The sequence below is a fragment of the Equus asinus genome, chromosome 5, assembly GCF_041296235.1.
Source record: "Equus asinus isolate D_3611 breed Donkey chromosome 5, EquAss-T2T_v2, whole genome shotgun sequence".
NCBI classification, from domain to species: domain Eukaryota; kingdom Metazoa; phylum Chordata; class Mammalia; order Perissodactyla; family Equidae; genus Equus; species Equus asinus.
This window is the reverse complement of record NC_091794.1, coordinates 88,087,596-88,101,694: the sequence shown is the minus strand read 5'-3', so window position 1 is coordinate 88,101,694 and position 14,099 is coordinate 88,087,596. Positions and strand designations below refer to the sequence as shown.

Below are 14,099 nucleotides of genomic sequence, written 5' to 3'. Positions count from 1 at the left end.
TCTCCTGAGTCCCTAGTGCCTGGACCATGTCTGACATTCTCTCCTCTTGGATGTCTCACAGGACCCTCTGCCCCAGCCTGCTCACCACTGAACTCGCCCGCTTCTAAACCTTCACCTCAACCTGCCTCTCTGCTCAGTCCTCCATCTAAGGAAATGGTTTCCACATCCACCTGGTTCTGAGCCTCTTCCTCAGCCCCTACATCCAGGCAATCCCCAAGTCCTCTAAATTCTGCCTCCTTAACATCTCCCATGTCCTAGCCAGGGCCCCCATTGTCTCTTTTTCCAGTTTCTGACAAAAACAGCCACATAACAGGTGCCCAGCTCTGCTCTGGCCCCATTCAGCGTGTCTTCCTCTTTGCCATCAGTTATCTTTTTTTTTTTTTTTAAAGATTTTATCTTTTTCCTTTTTCTCCCCAAAGCCCCCTGGTACATAGTTGTATATTCTTCATTGTGGGTCCTTCTAGTTGTGGCATGTGGGACGCTGCCTCAGCGTGGTTTGATGAGCAGTGCCATGTCCGCGCCCAGGATTCGAACCGACGAAACACTGGGCCGCCTGCAGCGGAGCGCGCAAACTTAACCACTCGGCCACGGGGCCAGCCCCGCCATCAGTTATCTTTTAAAACACTAACCTGATTTCACAGCTCTCCTGCCTTCCCAGGATGTTTTGCCATGGCCCACAGGGTGAAATCCCAGCTTTCTGCTAGACCCTCTCTACAAAAGCCTCCGTTACCTGCCCCTACCTGCCCCTCTAGCCTCCTGTTTCCACATGCCCCAGCCCCATGCTCCAGCCATTCAGAGGCACTTGTGCTCCCGCTTTCTCTCTCCTTTCTCTCTGGGCCTTTGTGCATGCTGCTGCCTCTCCTTGGAATGTTCTCCTCCTCCTTCTGTGTCTGGCCATCTCCTATTTGTCCTTCAAAATCCAGTCCAGGCTCAGCTCTTACAAGCAGTCTTCACCAGTGCCATTCAGAATGCCTGGTACATGGTGGGCACTCAGTAGATCTCTGCAGAATGGATGGATGGACAGATGGATGGATGCTTGAGTAGATGCTCAGTAATGTTTGTGGAATGGACCCAAAGGTGTCTTTCCTAGACTTCATTATCTGAGTTCCTTAAAGAAATGCCTTCTCTGAGTTATGATTTAATGTTATGCTCTCTGTCTTCAGAGAACCCTGATGTGAGAAACTGACCAACTTAATGGCATTTCTGTCTTTATGAAAACAGAATTGAATATATTGCCCACTATGTCACTCATGTCCTTTATACAAGGACTCATGATAAATTCATACTTGGGGTTATTTCCAGGAAACATTTTGTCTCTGCAGATGAAGATGTGTATTTTCTGCTGTCAGAAAATAAAAACTCTGCCATCCAAAGTGTTTCCATTTTTTCTTTAGCTGACAAATAGGGATACCCACTTTTATTACCTTATTACCTCCAAGCATTCTGACCAATTCAGGTGCCTGAAAGAAGCAACTCTTTCTGCTTTCTTTAGATGGAGTCAGCTCTTGCTTTATTCTTTGATGCTGTAATTTTTACTTTTTAATCTGAAAGCTACTGCAAATCATCTCAGCAGTCAGATAAATCTTAAACGAATGCATATTGGTGACCAACATCCTGGCACGGAAATTATGGAAGGAAGGGCAGAACACCAAGCTTCTAGTTGAGAGGGATCCCATATTGAGCCTCACCAGGAATTCTTGAGGTACCTATTAAGACAGGGATCTGGCAGGAAGGCCAAAGCAGGAAGCTGAAGGCCAACGGTATTCTGACTTTGTTGCTACCTTACTGGGCCACCACTGCCAAGTCATATTCTTTCTCTCCACCAACTATGGCCTTCTTTTTCCCTAACTTTAAATGGAGATGTCATAGGCTACCTTTTTTACATGAATAGCTAATAATGACAATAATCGGTATCTTTTACTGAGGGTACACCACGAGCCAGGCACTGTGCTGAGAACTTTGTGTGCATGTCCCTATTTGAAACTCTCCCCCTCTAAACCTATCTATTGTTTTTACCTCTTTGCAGATGATGAAATGCCAGAGAGGTTAAGCATGTGCAAAGCCACCCTTTAGGAAGTAGCAGAGCAGAAATTCAAATCCAAGTGTGTCAACTGCCACCGCCCAAGCTGTTAACAATCTCTTCACATGTGGGCAAGGAATGGAGGCAATAATAAAGGATGAAATCCCCTGGGAAATGGCAGGGATTGCTGATGGTGTTGCCAGGAGAGAGAAGCCACAGAATCACAGCTTTGCTTCTTGCACTCTCTGATGTCCTTTTCAAAGTCCTGGAAATGTCTGGCTGCTCTGTGGATGGGTTCAGTTGCTGGGACAACATCCAGGAGAGTCCCATTCTTGTGACACATGTCTGCACCCTCCTCTTCCTCCAATTCTGATGGTTTACCCATCAAGAAATTTACCTGGACTCTCCCTGTGCATGGGCCCGCCTCCGGGCAGTTTGACCTATTTGGCATCATCAGCATGGTAATACAGGTCTCTATGGTTTTTAGGGACCTACAAAAAGTTTGAGGCCTGAAAATGTTTTTATTAGCTCCACAATACAAAGAAGAAAACTACAACATTGAAATCACTAAGTCATTAAATGCAAAATGTAACATTATGTCAACTTCATTAACTGTTGAAGTTAGTAGTCATAAAAATTTCATTAGATCTAATAACAATTTGTAGGTTGGAGTTTTCTCACTGTGTGAAATTTCCCAGGTAGGCCCCAAGATTGGTGGGAAATCATAGTTGACCATAAATTAAATAAATGACTTGAGGCAAAAAGTTTTCAAAAGCAAAATGGCAAAAATCCTTTCGATTTTCTTTTACAGCCAAGAAGTTATATTTATGGTGAGAGGTGGGTTGTTTGAAATACATTAGATGAAGGATAGGACCTGCAGGAGTAAACTGGCTTAGGGTCTATGAAGATCTTGAAAGAACACAGGCTGTGCCCACCTTTCTGAATTCTCCAGTCTATCCATGTTTGTGTCATTGGTGGAAGCCAGGTGAATAGACGTTTGGGCTGGAGAACAGGTAGGAAGAATTGCCTCCTCCTGAGGTTTTCTTGGTTCCAAACAGAAAAACAAGAATCCCAGAATCCTAAATAATGGTAGCTAACATGTGCCAGACTAACTACTCTAAGCACTGTAGCATGCATTATCTCTGTTGTCACAAAACAACTCTATGAGGTCAGCATTTTATTATCTCTATTTCACAGATGAGCAAACTGAGGCATAAAGATGTTAAACAACATGCCAAGGGTAACAGAGGAATTAAGGGGTAATTGAAGAATTTGTACAAGCTAAAAACAATTCATAGATGAAAAGGTGTCCATTACCGTTAAATGCTTCACTTCCAGCTCTGAAAAAGACAGGGGACAAACCTGTCTTCCTCACTGTTCTGTCTTCAGCACCTTGGACAGGGCCAGGCACCCGGGTACACATGTGCAGGAGGAATATAACTACATGTTGTATGGAGACTGGAACAAGCTCAGTTTTTCCCACACCCACTATGTAACAGGCATTTATGGAATGCTTTGCTCCCTTCACTAGCTTGTGACAACGTCTAAGCTAGAGGTCTTATTCATCTCCCAGCCCTGAGCCTTGCACAATCTTAGCCCATGGTAGGTGCTCAAAAATGAACAACGCCTAGAAAGGCTTACTTGATGATTTGAGTTCATTCCTCGATCACAGAGCAATTTCCCTAGCACAGCTAAAGTTCTCCCTCCCTACACATAGCTCAAAAGCTGCTATTTAGAAACTCCTGTGGCACACATTTCAAAGTAATCAACGAGGAAACTAATATACAGCATTTTCATGTGTCTCTTATGTGCCGGCTGTTGTTGTAGGGACTTTCCATGTGTTAAGTAACTACTTAGTAATAGAACACCTACAATAATTCTACAAAGCAGATGTTCTTTATTACCATCCCATTTTACAGACGAAGAGACCAAGTGTTATGAGCTGGATGGTGTCCCTCCAAATTCACACATTGAAGCGCTAACCCCCAGTACCTCAGAATGGGACTATATTTGGAGATAGGACCTTTAAAGTGTGGTTAAGGTAAAATGAGGTCTTTAGTAGGATGGGTCCTAATCCAATATGACTAGTGTCCTTATAAGAAGAGGAGATTAGAATACAGACAGGCATAGGAGGAAGACCATATGAAGTCGCAGGGAGAAGACAACCATCTATAAACCTATGAGAGAGGCCTCAGAAGGAGCTGACAACTTGATCTTGGGCTCCCAGCCTCCAGAAGTGTGAGGAAATGAATTTCTATTGTTTAAGCCCCTACGAAGTGTCAGCCCTAGCAAAGTGATACACCAAGGTACAGAGTACCTTGCCTAACCTGCATAACCTGAAAACATGAACTCAGAATTTGAACCCAGGTAGTCTGGCTCTGGAGTCTGTGTGTTTTGCAACAATGTGAATGTTCTCTCTGCTGTCCAAAATGGTAGCCACAAGCCACATGTGGCGCTTGAAATGTGGTTAATGTAACTAAAGAACTGACATTTTAATTTAATTTACATTAAAACACAATTAAAATTAAAATAGCCACATGTGGCTGGCAGTTACCATATTGACATAGCTTTATAATGTTTCTAAGGATTTCACTTAAGTTTCTTGCAGAATCTTCTAGAAGCTCAACTCTAAACCTCAGCTGTATGCTCCAAGAACCTTATTCCTATCTATATAACCTTATCTTTGTTCCCTATTCCTGCTGTATTTTATTTTTTTGCAGTCCCTTCTAATTTAGACCCTGTCACCTGGTCTCCTGCTGAAGGGGAGAGAAAATGAAGGAGTGAGTGAACTGGCTAACTTTCCAGAATCCCGTGGCCTGGGCAGTGCAGGGGCTGCTCTAAGCACAGGTGTTAGCCAACCAAATGCCAAGCAGCACAAACACTGAGTGACATTTTCAGAACTATTAATATTTCATCAGAAATGATCACTTTTCCTTTAAATACACTACCTTAAAAGGTTTTCTACATTCTTAACTATAATTTTATTCAGTCTAAGTCCTCGGAATTTTCCCCAAAGGAACACATCTTCAATTTTATAATGAAAATCAAAGGGGAGTGAAGCTCAGACTTCAAAATTTAGAGTCAACATTTCTAGGGGCTCAGGTCCTCTATAAAGAGCAAGGTTGTGTATTGGGCACCTACTGTATACGAGACACTTCACATACAGTATACCGTTAATTCACCCAACACGTATTTACTGAGTGCCTACTATGTGCCAGAAATTTGATCTTCATAATAATTTAGTAGCACTATTTTACAGAATAGGGTTCCGTCTCATCCTCTTTCATCTCTAATGTTACCTCCTCAAAGAGGCCAGCCTGGAGGGCCTTCTAAAGCTCCTACTGCCCGCTCCCCACTGCCTTACTAGGTTGGTTAGTTTCCATCAGAGCCCTTATTTCATCTGAAATTATTGCTTATTTTCCTGCTTTGCTGGTCTGTGATCTAGCTCCCTCCCTAGAATACAGGCTCCAGGAGAGCAGAGGGAGTTTGGTTCACCTTCCTGCTTCCTCAGTGCCCAGGAACTCACCTGGCCCATTGGATGGCTCAGTCAATGCTCGGGGAATGAATGAGCGAACGAGGATGGAGAAGTTAAGAAAGTCGTCGGGGTCACACGGCTCACAAGTGGCAGTGTCAGTATTCAACCCTTCCTCTATATACTGCCATTTCGTCTATCGGCGTCCGTTCTTCTCTCCCGTCCTCTTGCTCTTCCATTTCTGGGGAAACAGCGGAGGAATGACCACTGACTCCTGTGGCCAGAGAGTCCCGGGCAGGCGGCAGGTCAGTTCCGAGTTTAACGGAGCCCTTCCAGCGAGAGGAGGAGCCCACCGGGCAGCAAACAGGTATCTTAGCCCTTCTCTCTGCACGTCGGCCCTCGATCCCCACTCCCACCGCCAGCCGCCCACCCCCGGGGACCCGCTGAACGCTGCGCAGGAGGGAACGGCCTATCTCAGCGGCTGAGAGCGGGATCTGCCGTGGGGACGTGGGTTTGAATCCCAGCTCACCCTTCCTAGTGGACCTTGGGCGCACCCCTTTAGGACTTTGAAACTCGGTTTCCTTAAATGAAGAACGATAATAAACAATGGTACTAACTTCCTCAGCTTGTTAGGATTGAGTATGACCACACAGAAAGCCCAGCGCTTGGCACACGGTAAGCACCTGGTGAAACGGCAGTTAGGGGTAAAACCAGGCGATCGAGGGGCAGGGCTGAGGTTTGTGCGGAGTGGCTGTGGGGCGAGGCGGGGCGCGATGCCCACGGCTTCTAACAGGGGAAAGCGCTCTGGGGTCCTCCGGCTCCCCACCCCCACCCCAGGTCATCAGGGCCTGGGACACCGAACCCGGGGCGCCCCGCGCCCCGAGCCGTTGCAGTTGAAACCCACAGAAGGAATTCCAACGCTGGACGGGAAGGGTGTGGGAGCCACCGGCACGCAAATCGGCCCCAGCCGCCCTGCCCGGCCCGCCCCGCGGAGACAGCGCCCTTTTAAGGCATAGGGACCCTTCCCAGGCCGGTCCCAGACGGCGCTGGGTCCAGAGCCGACGCGCTCGCTCGGCGGCCCTCCTGCCTGGTCGGCCGAGCGGCGCTGGACAGGGCCCGGGAGGGGGATCCGGGCGGCCAGGAGGCCGGCGGGCCGGGGCGGGGACCGTTGGCCCTCGGAGTGCGCGGGGGTCCCCTGGGAAGGCCGAGTGAGAATCTAATGGAGGGCCCCGGCCCCCACCGTGCCTAGCACTGTGCCAGGTGCTCGCCCGGTCCTCCGCGAGGCTTAGCGGGCGAGAATGGGCTGAGCCCCAGGCGCCGCGGGCGTGTGGCAACGGGGGAGTGCCAGGGACCGTGGAGGGAGCCAGCCCTCCCCCTCCAGCTGTTCCCAGATGTCATTCTGCCCGTCCAGGCACCTGGTTCCTGAGCTCAGGGGGATTCCACGGTTACTAAGCTACTGGTTTTTGTTGACTTTTAAATATTTTCTTCTAAGGGAGAAGGGGAGGGGGGCAAAAGTCAGGAAAGAGCAAATAAAAGCAAATCGAAATAAGCTCCCCTCCCCAAAGGAAAACTGCCCTCCATCCACCACTCACACACAAATCGAAGGCCTCTGGACATCGTCACCTTGCTGGAGCACCCGGCTTCTGCCCCATCTTCGTCTCCCTCTCTGGTGAATGAGGGCTGATGGTGGATGGTCCCCCTGTCTTCGAGCCCTGGGTGGACAAAGGGGCTTCCAGAAAGAGAGGAGGAGGATGGCCAGTGGAAATGGGCTCCCTTCGTCGTCGGCCCTGGTGGCCAAGCGCCCCTCCGCCCTGGGCCCATTCCCCAGATACATCTGGATCCACCAGGATACACCCCAAGACAGCCTAGACAAGACTTGCCATGAAATCTGGAAGAGAGTTCAGGGCCTGCCGGAGGCCTTGCAGCCCAGGACCTCGAAGGAGCAGCTCTCTGCCACCGTGGCTGGGACTCCAGGAGACAGTGGGCTCAGCTTCCAAGAAGAGTGAGTGTCCCCCTGTTTGGTTGGCATCGAGGGAGGAGAGAGGAGATGAGGTCTCGCCTTCTGGGGTCATGTTCTGGCTCACTGTTTAGTCTGGTTAAACCCTAGAGGCTGTATGCTTTTCCTCCACCCCTATGGTCCTTTGTCCAATCTTTATAGGAAAGTTAACTGGGGTCCTGAAGTTACCTGGGTGAAGAGCCAGACCAGCTGTGTTTCTGCTGCCTCTTCGCCAGCCCACTAAGGGGACGCTTCTCGTCCTAAAGGCATAGGCAACTCAGATGTGGATCTGAGGACCTTGAAAAACTGCCCTAGTCGGGGCTGAGGGTTAGATGTTCCCGGCTTTCCCACGAGGCAACTAGAAGATCCAGCCCCCCTCCTACCTCTGAAGCCTAGGCATTGGCGCAGATGAGTCTGGTGGTTTTAAACCACATCTGGAATTCCCTAATACAGGGAGCAGCTGTCCCATTCAGCCTCCACAGAAGCTGCTACAAGAGCACACATCAAAATATTTACTGGGAAGGCACTGACATATTCAGAGGACATAATAGAAAATTAACGTGCGGGAAGATGGCTGTAAATAGCCCGTTTTCTGGTTGGGAAATCCTGTGTCTGGGAAACACAGAGCTAAGTGTTTCTCCGCCAGGGCAAACTTGAACAGATATTGTTGGAGATGGATATTCACAAAGAGAGGAAGGAGGGACCTCATTAGGAAAAGCAGTAAATCCACTGTGGTTATTAATGCCACTGTTGAGCGCTTGTTCAATGCTTTGCATCTTCAAAGTAGGCTGCAAACATTAACTAATCCTCCTGGAGTCCTGTGAGGCATGTATTAGTGTCCCCATTTTACAGATGGATTAAGTGTTAATAATTAAGTGGTAATTAAAGAATAAGTGATAATTAAGTGTTGCCTGTTCTCACACATGCTCCAACTCAGTTTGGAGATGCTCTGGAGTGGGGGAACCATTCAGGCAATTATCAGCTGCATCTGGTTCCAGAGAGTTCTACACGAGAGCTATGAAGACAGGCAGAGGGTAACTGCCACCCAGGTCTGTACTACCTGCTGTCCCTTTTCAGGCTCACTTACTTGCTGCAGATGAAGGTGGAAGTCACTCTGGCAGTTAATTGCCCCCCTTGCCCTGTGGCTCAGCATGACCTGGCTGAGATGGGAGTGGTCTGTCTGCAGCCATAATCCCACTGTCCAGCCTCCAGTAGCACTGAGTCTCTCTCCCCTGCCCATTGCCATCTTCTCTGGGACAGGGCCTTGGCAGGGGGCCCGTGGGGCTGTGCTCAGCTCCCAATGACCAAGGAGCTGATTGTCCACTTTGTGGACCAAGGGTCAGCGGCAATTTCCAGTAGATGGCACCCTCTCTGCCAGGTCACACTGAGTTAATGGAGACAGACTCTATTTCCAGTCTGCGCTTGGCTGAAAAGTGAACTGGCACACCTTTGGCCAGTTGCTTAACTCCATTTGGCCTTGATTTTTTCATCTACAAATTGAGCATTATATGCCCTGCCTTGTCCACCTCAGAGCTGATAATGAGGATCAAATGTGATGGGCAAAAGGGAGACAGGAAACAGAATGCTGCATTATACAAATGAGGCAGCCCTTAAATGTAATTCTCAGGGTTCAGGGGTTTTTGTTGTTGTGGCTTCAGTCTGGGGGTTTCACACTATGCTCATAGACCCTAGGGTGCTTCAGGGGCCACCCTGGAGTCAAGTGGCTGGATCGCTGGGCTCAGATCCCCAGTTCAGCCCGAGCTGTTTGACTTTTATGGGTTTTACTTACTGGAGTTCTGATAAAGGCTGTGTCTGAAAAAAGGGTTTTGCTACTGAGAAAAGAGCTGGGAAACCACTGACTTAGTTGAATAAACAATATCATAATCGTGTAGATATCAACCAAGGAGAACACAATGAGCTATTCTTGAAATAAAGGCAGCTGCGATGGTGGAGTCAGATAACTCTGGTTTCAGATCGCATTTCAGCCCCGCGCCAGCTGCGGGTTTAATTTCTGCGAGCTTTAGTTTCCTCATCTGCCAAATGGAGATGATTACTAGGCATTTCACAGGGTTATTGGGATGATTAAATGGGATATTTAAACATTCCTGGTAATAACTAGGATTTGTAGAAATTCCTTGTAATATTGATGATGATGATTTCTTTAAGCCCTACAATTATTACATGAGTTAGCTACTATTTTAAACTCCTCCTCTTTCTACTTTTTATTATGCAAATTCAAATGCATAAAATAGAATAGTACGGTCCATGTCTATGTGTCTGTCACTGAGTTTCGTTAGTTACCAAGTTTGTGCCATTCTCGTTTCAATACCTCCCTCCCCCATTTTTAAATTAAATCCTTTTTACAGATGGTGGTTTAACTTTTTTGGTTTTTTTACAGGTTTGGAGGGGTTAATTTATTTGCCTGAAATCCTACAGTTAGGAAGTGGTGGGGTTTCAGAAAGCAAAACCATCTTAGCCACTATGCAATAGTGTTGGCTATCTTCCCCTAGAAACTGAGGCATCTTTTTGGATAGTCAAAATATTTGACGGTCCCATGTTCTGAATGATCACACGTGGATAACAGATTTCAAATCCAGGGAGCTGTCCACTATATTTCTGGGATGCCTTCAGGCCCACAAGACACCTCTCAGCTAGCTTTTCCACTGTTTAATCTGTGGACCTGGTTTTGGTGATGTTTGCTGCTATCAGGGTGGCTAGATAAGTAAGTTCTAGAATTCTTGTCAGCTAGAAATTTTTCTTAACTCTGTCCCTAGATATGATAGAGACCTAGACATCTCAAGTTTGAAAGGGATCTTGGAGGCCATCTTCTGCTGCTTGAATCCCTTCCTCAACGTTCTTGCCAAGTGGTTAGCCACTTGCACACTCTTTTAGATGGGGAGCTCACCGCTTCCTAAGGTGGCCCCTTGCCTTGCTTTGGACCCCGACTGTCAAAAGACCATTTTCTTCCTGTACTGAAATCTCTATCAAACGAATACCCATTAATCTGGACTCTGCCCTTAGGGCTCCAAACCGAATCTATCCCCTCTTTCTCTCAATAGCCCTTTAGATATTAAAAGATGGCAACAATATTCCTTCTCGGATTTCTTGTTTCTACAAGCTGAATACCTCTGGTTTTCTAAGTTTCCCCTCAGGTACAAGCTTGGTCAGTTTCCTGCCCACACTGCTGGGCCCTGTGGCAGTGCAACAACCAGAACCAAGTACAGAAATCCAGGTATGATCCAACTTGAGTATATTGGATCCTCCTTGCTTATGTTCTGTATTCATGGTAATGGAGAATCAACACCACATTCATTTTTCTCCCCAAGCCGACTTCACTCTATGGACATACTTTGAGGTCGTTCATTCATTCATCCAATTCATCAGTCAACAAATATTTGTTAAGCGTCTACTATGTGCCTGCACCATGCTAAGAGTTAGTGAGATAGAGCTATGAACCAGATAAGCCCTCATCTTCCCAGAACTTCTGTTCTAGTGGAGGAGAGAAACAGAAAAACAAGTAACTAAAAGACTATGAAAGCTTCAGAATGTGAAAAGAACTGGTATTCTAGTTGGAGGAAACCAATAATAAGTTCACAAAAATAAACCAGATAACTTCAGAAAGCTACGAGTGCTCTGCTGGAAGTCAAACCTAGAGTCCAAGGAGGGGTGTCTTTAGAGGGGTGATCAGAGAAGGTCTCTCTGAGAACAGGTGGGCATTTGAGTTGCGACCTGGATATCAAGAAGGAGCCAGTCAGCTGATGACCCAGGGGAAGGAGGTCCAGGCAGAGGGAGAGCAACTGACAAGATGCTGTGGGGGGAATGGGCTTGGAGGGGCATGCGTGGCTGGGGTGCAGTGAGCGATGGGACTTGGGACAAGGTGGTGTCAGAGGCTAGAAGGCCTGGAGGATCACTGTGGGGAGTCAGATTTGATTCTCCGTGGACTGGGACACCTGTAGAGGTTTTAGGAAGGAGATGCAATGCGATCACATTCAGTAGTTCTTAAGGTTCTCTCACGCTGCTGTGTGTGCAGAGGCATGTGAGAGAAGTTGGGAGCCTCCGGGTAGGTGCTGCAGTGTCCACGTGAGGCACGACGGTGGTAGTGGCCAGCTCAGAGTGGTGGCAGAGGAGATGGAAAAAGTGGGGGATGTGTTGTATATTTTGAGAGGAGCCAACAGACCTCTGAGGACATGGAGCACACAAACAGAGACATCAAGGCTGACTCCAGGATCCTGGCTTGAGCCACTGGTTGGATGGTGGTGCCATTTACCGAGGTGGAGAAGAAACGGGGGAAATGGGCTCTTAGGGAGAAATCAATAGTTCTGTCTAGCATCAATTAAACTCCAGAATCTTGTTCAGTTATCTTTTAATTAGTCTTAAATTTGGGATTAGAGAATTGTGGCAAGCTACTTACTGATTCATAGTCTAGGATTAGTTATTTGTTCTTTCCCCTTGTAGCTAAAACTTCAAAGCCTCAGAATGGAGACTTTGGATTTGCTATTGACTCTGTTCCCCTGACTGAGAAGTGGCATTTGTTCAGTCTTTCATTTGTGGGTTCACTCAACAAACACGCACAGTTGCCTTCCTGGTGTGGTGCCAGGCCCTGTGCTGGGTCCCAGGGATACAGACATAGGTAGGACAGAAGGCCTTCCTTCAAAGAGCTCGCAGTCTAGTGGGTGAGATGGACACAGATACGATGGACAGCAATGACATTCAACAAATGTTTTTTGTGCACCTATTGCATGCCAGACAAAGTGTGAAAATGATACAATAGTGTAAAAGATGGGGACAGTCATTGAGCTTCTTCATGGACCTTCAGTGTCTTGAGAAAGGCAGATCACAAGGTATTATGATAAATGTTCTAATGAAGAAGTCCCAGTGCCGTGGGAGCACACTGAGGCGACACATGACCTGGGCTTGGGGCTCGGGTAGGTTTCCTGGAGGAGGCTGGGAGAAGCAAGCTGGAAGGTCAAGAGATGAAACCCCCACACTTGAGTGTCATGAAAGACAGGGATACAGCTCCCTGGGAGCAGAGGATGGCAGGATTGATTGTCCCTGCGAGGGACCCCATGGTGGTGTCTCTTGAGTTGGGTCTTGAGAAGAGAGAAGGAACAGCTTATAGAAAGAGTCCTGCAGGTGCAGGGAAGGATGAGAATTTTCCAGGGGATGGCATGGCCCTCATGGGGGTGGATGAGAGCGGAAAGGTGGCCTGGAGCTTGCTGAATGTGGTCAGCTTCTCAGGGTGCTTCCAGGTCCTCGGGCAGCACCCAAGAACCTTCCCACCTTCCCATCTCCCTACGTCAGAACTTGGCTTGCAGATGCAAAAGCCATTGGTGGGCATCATCCCAAGCCAGACACAAGTAGGAAGATAAGTCTGCAAAAAGAAAGGAAATCCATTTAAGCATTTGAAAACCAGAAATGATTTCCTGATTTGCAGCCTTCCAGGGTATCTGTCTGGAGAAGGAAGAGGGATGTTTTCCACTTGCTTTAGTAAATCTCCACTATTTGCACCCACTGGCCAGTCCTCCATGCTGGTGGAGCCACTGGGACTGGGAACCCAAGGCCCTATTGGGTTGTTTGAACCGCTCTTCCAACAACCAGTCCTTAGTGCTACTATTATTTAAACAAGTGGATGAATCCTACTTTTCTGGAAAAGTTGTTTGGAATATACCCCCACTTTTATCATTTTTTTTAAAAAAGCTTGAAAACTGGTGACGGGAGTGATAAAGACAAGACTTATAGGTGGAAGCCTAGACTGATGTCCTAGAGCAGAAGCCAGCTCTGAAGACCTCTGGGGTCTAATGCTCTAGGCTAGCATTTTCTCCCCTTTGAGGGGTCAGACATCTCTGAGAATCCGAGGAAAGCTGCCGTACACCCTGAAACGCATCCTTACATCCTTCGACATTTTGTGAATGTCAGGGACCCCATGGGCCCCAGGTTGGAATCCTTTTCTCCTGGACACTAAAGTGTCTCCGTCCCATAAGCTTCCCAGAGCTGGGTCTCAGCTGCTGCTATGACCCCAAGCACCTTGACAGCAATGCATCCCCCATCCTGGTTCTCAAGTGAATTTGTGAACAAAATGGTGCTGGCAGACAGAAATTCAAGGCCCCTGGACCCTCCCCTCCTCTGGTCTCCTCATGCATCCTGTCAATCACCTTCATGATGGTCTTTGGCTCCTTGCCTTCTTGCTAGTCTCGCTTCTACCATTTTCAGAACATCTCATTTCTCTGCGTCTGGTTCCTCTCCTTCCTGGATGTCCTTCAACTTTCACCAGTTTCATCTTCCTGAAGCATATCAACAATGTCACTTGGGCATCTTCCTTGGCTCTACCCATGTCTTCTGAAGCCCCTGGCCTTGTCTTCCAGGGGCTCTGTGGTTGGCCCTGCCTACATCTCTAGATGTACTTCTTGCTGCTCTTCTCCAAACTCCATCAACCAAGATAGGCCACCAGCAGGTGCACATCTCCTTGCCTTTGCTCAGGTTATGACACTACCAGCAATGCCTTTCTTCCATATCTTTGTCTGTTGAAATCCTACCCGTCTGCAAAGACCTAGATAAGTCTGTCATCCTTGAAATTTTTCACTGCTCATCCCATTCAACACTTTTTCTTCCTC

At 47.6% G+C, this 14,099-nt stretch overlaps 1 protein-coding gene across 1 annotated transcript in view; it reads left to right on the top strand.

The window, feature by feature from the left end:
- The first annotated feature begins 7,068 nt into the window (after positions 1-7,068).
- The window catches only part of C5H1orf94 (chromosome 5 C1orf94 homolog), a 35,887-nt gene continuing 28,856 nt past the window's right edge, over positions 7,069-14,099 (top strand). The window contains exon 1 of the mRNA XM_014864006.3: positions 7,069-7,494. Within this exon, the coding sequence (XP_014719492.2) occupies positions 7,166-7,494 (329 nt within the window). The 5' untranslated portion in view covers positions 7,069-7,165. The remainder of the gene's footprint in view (positions 7,495-14,099) is intronic.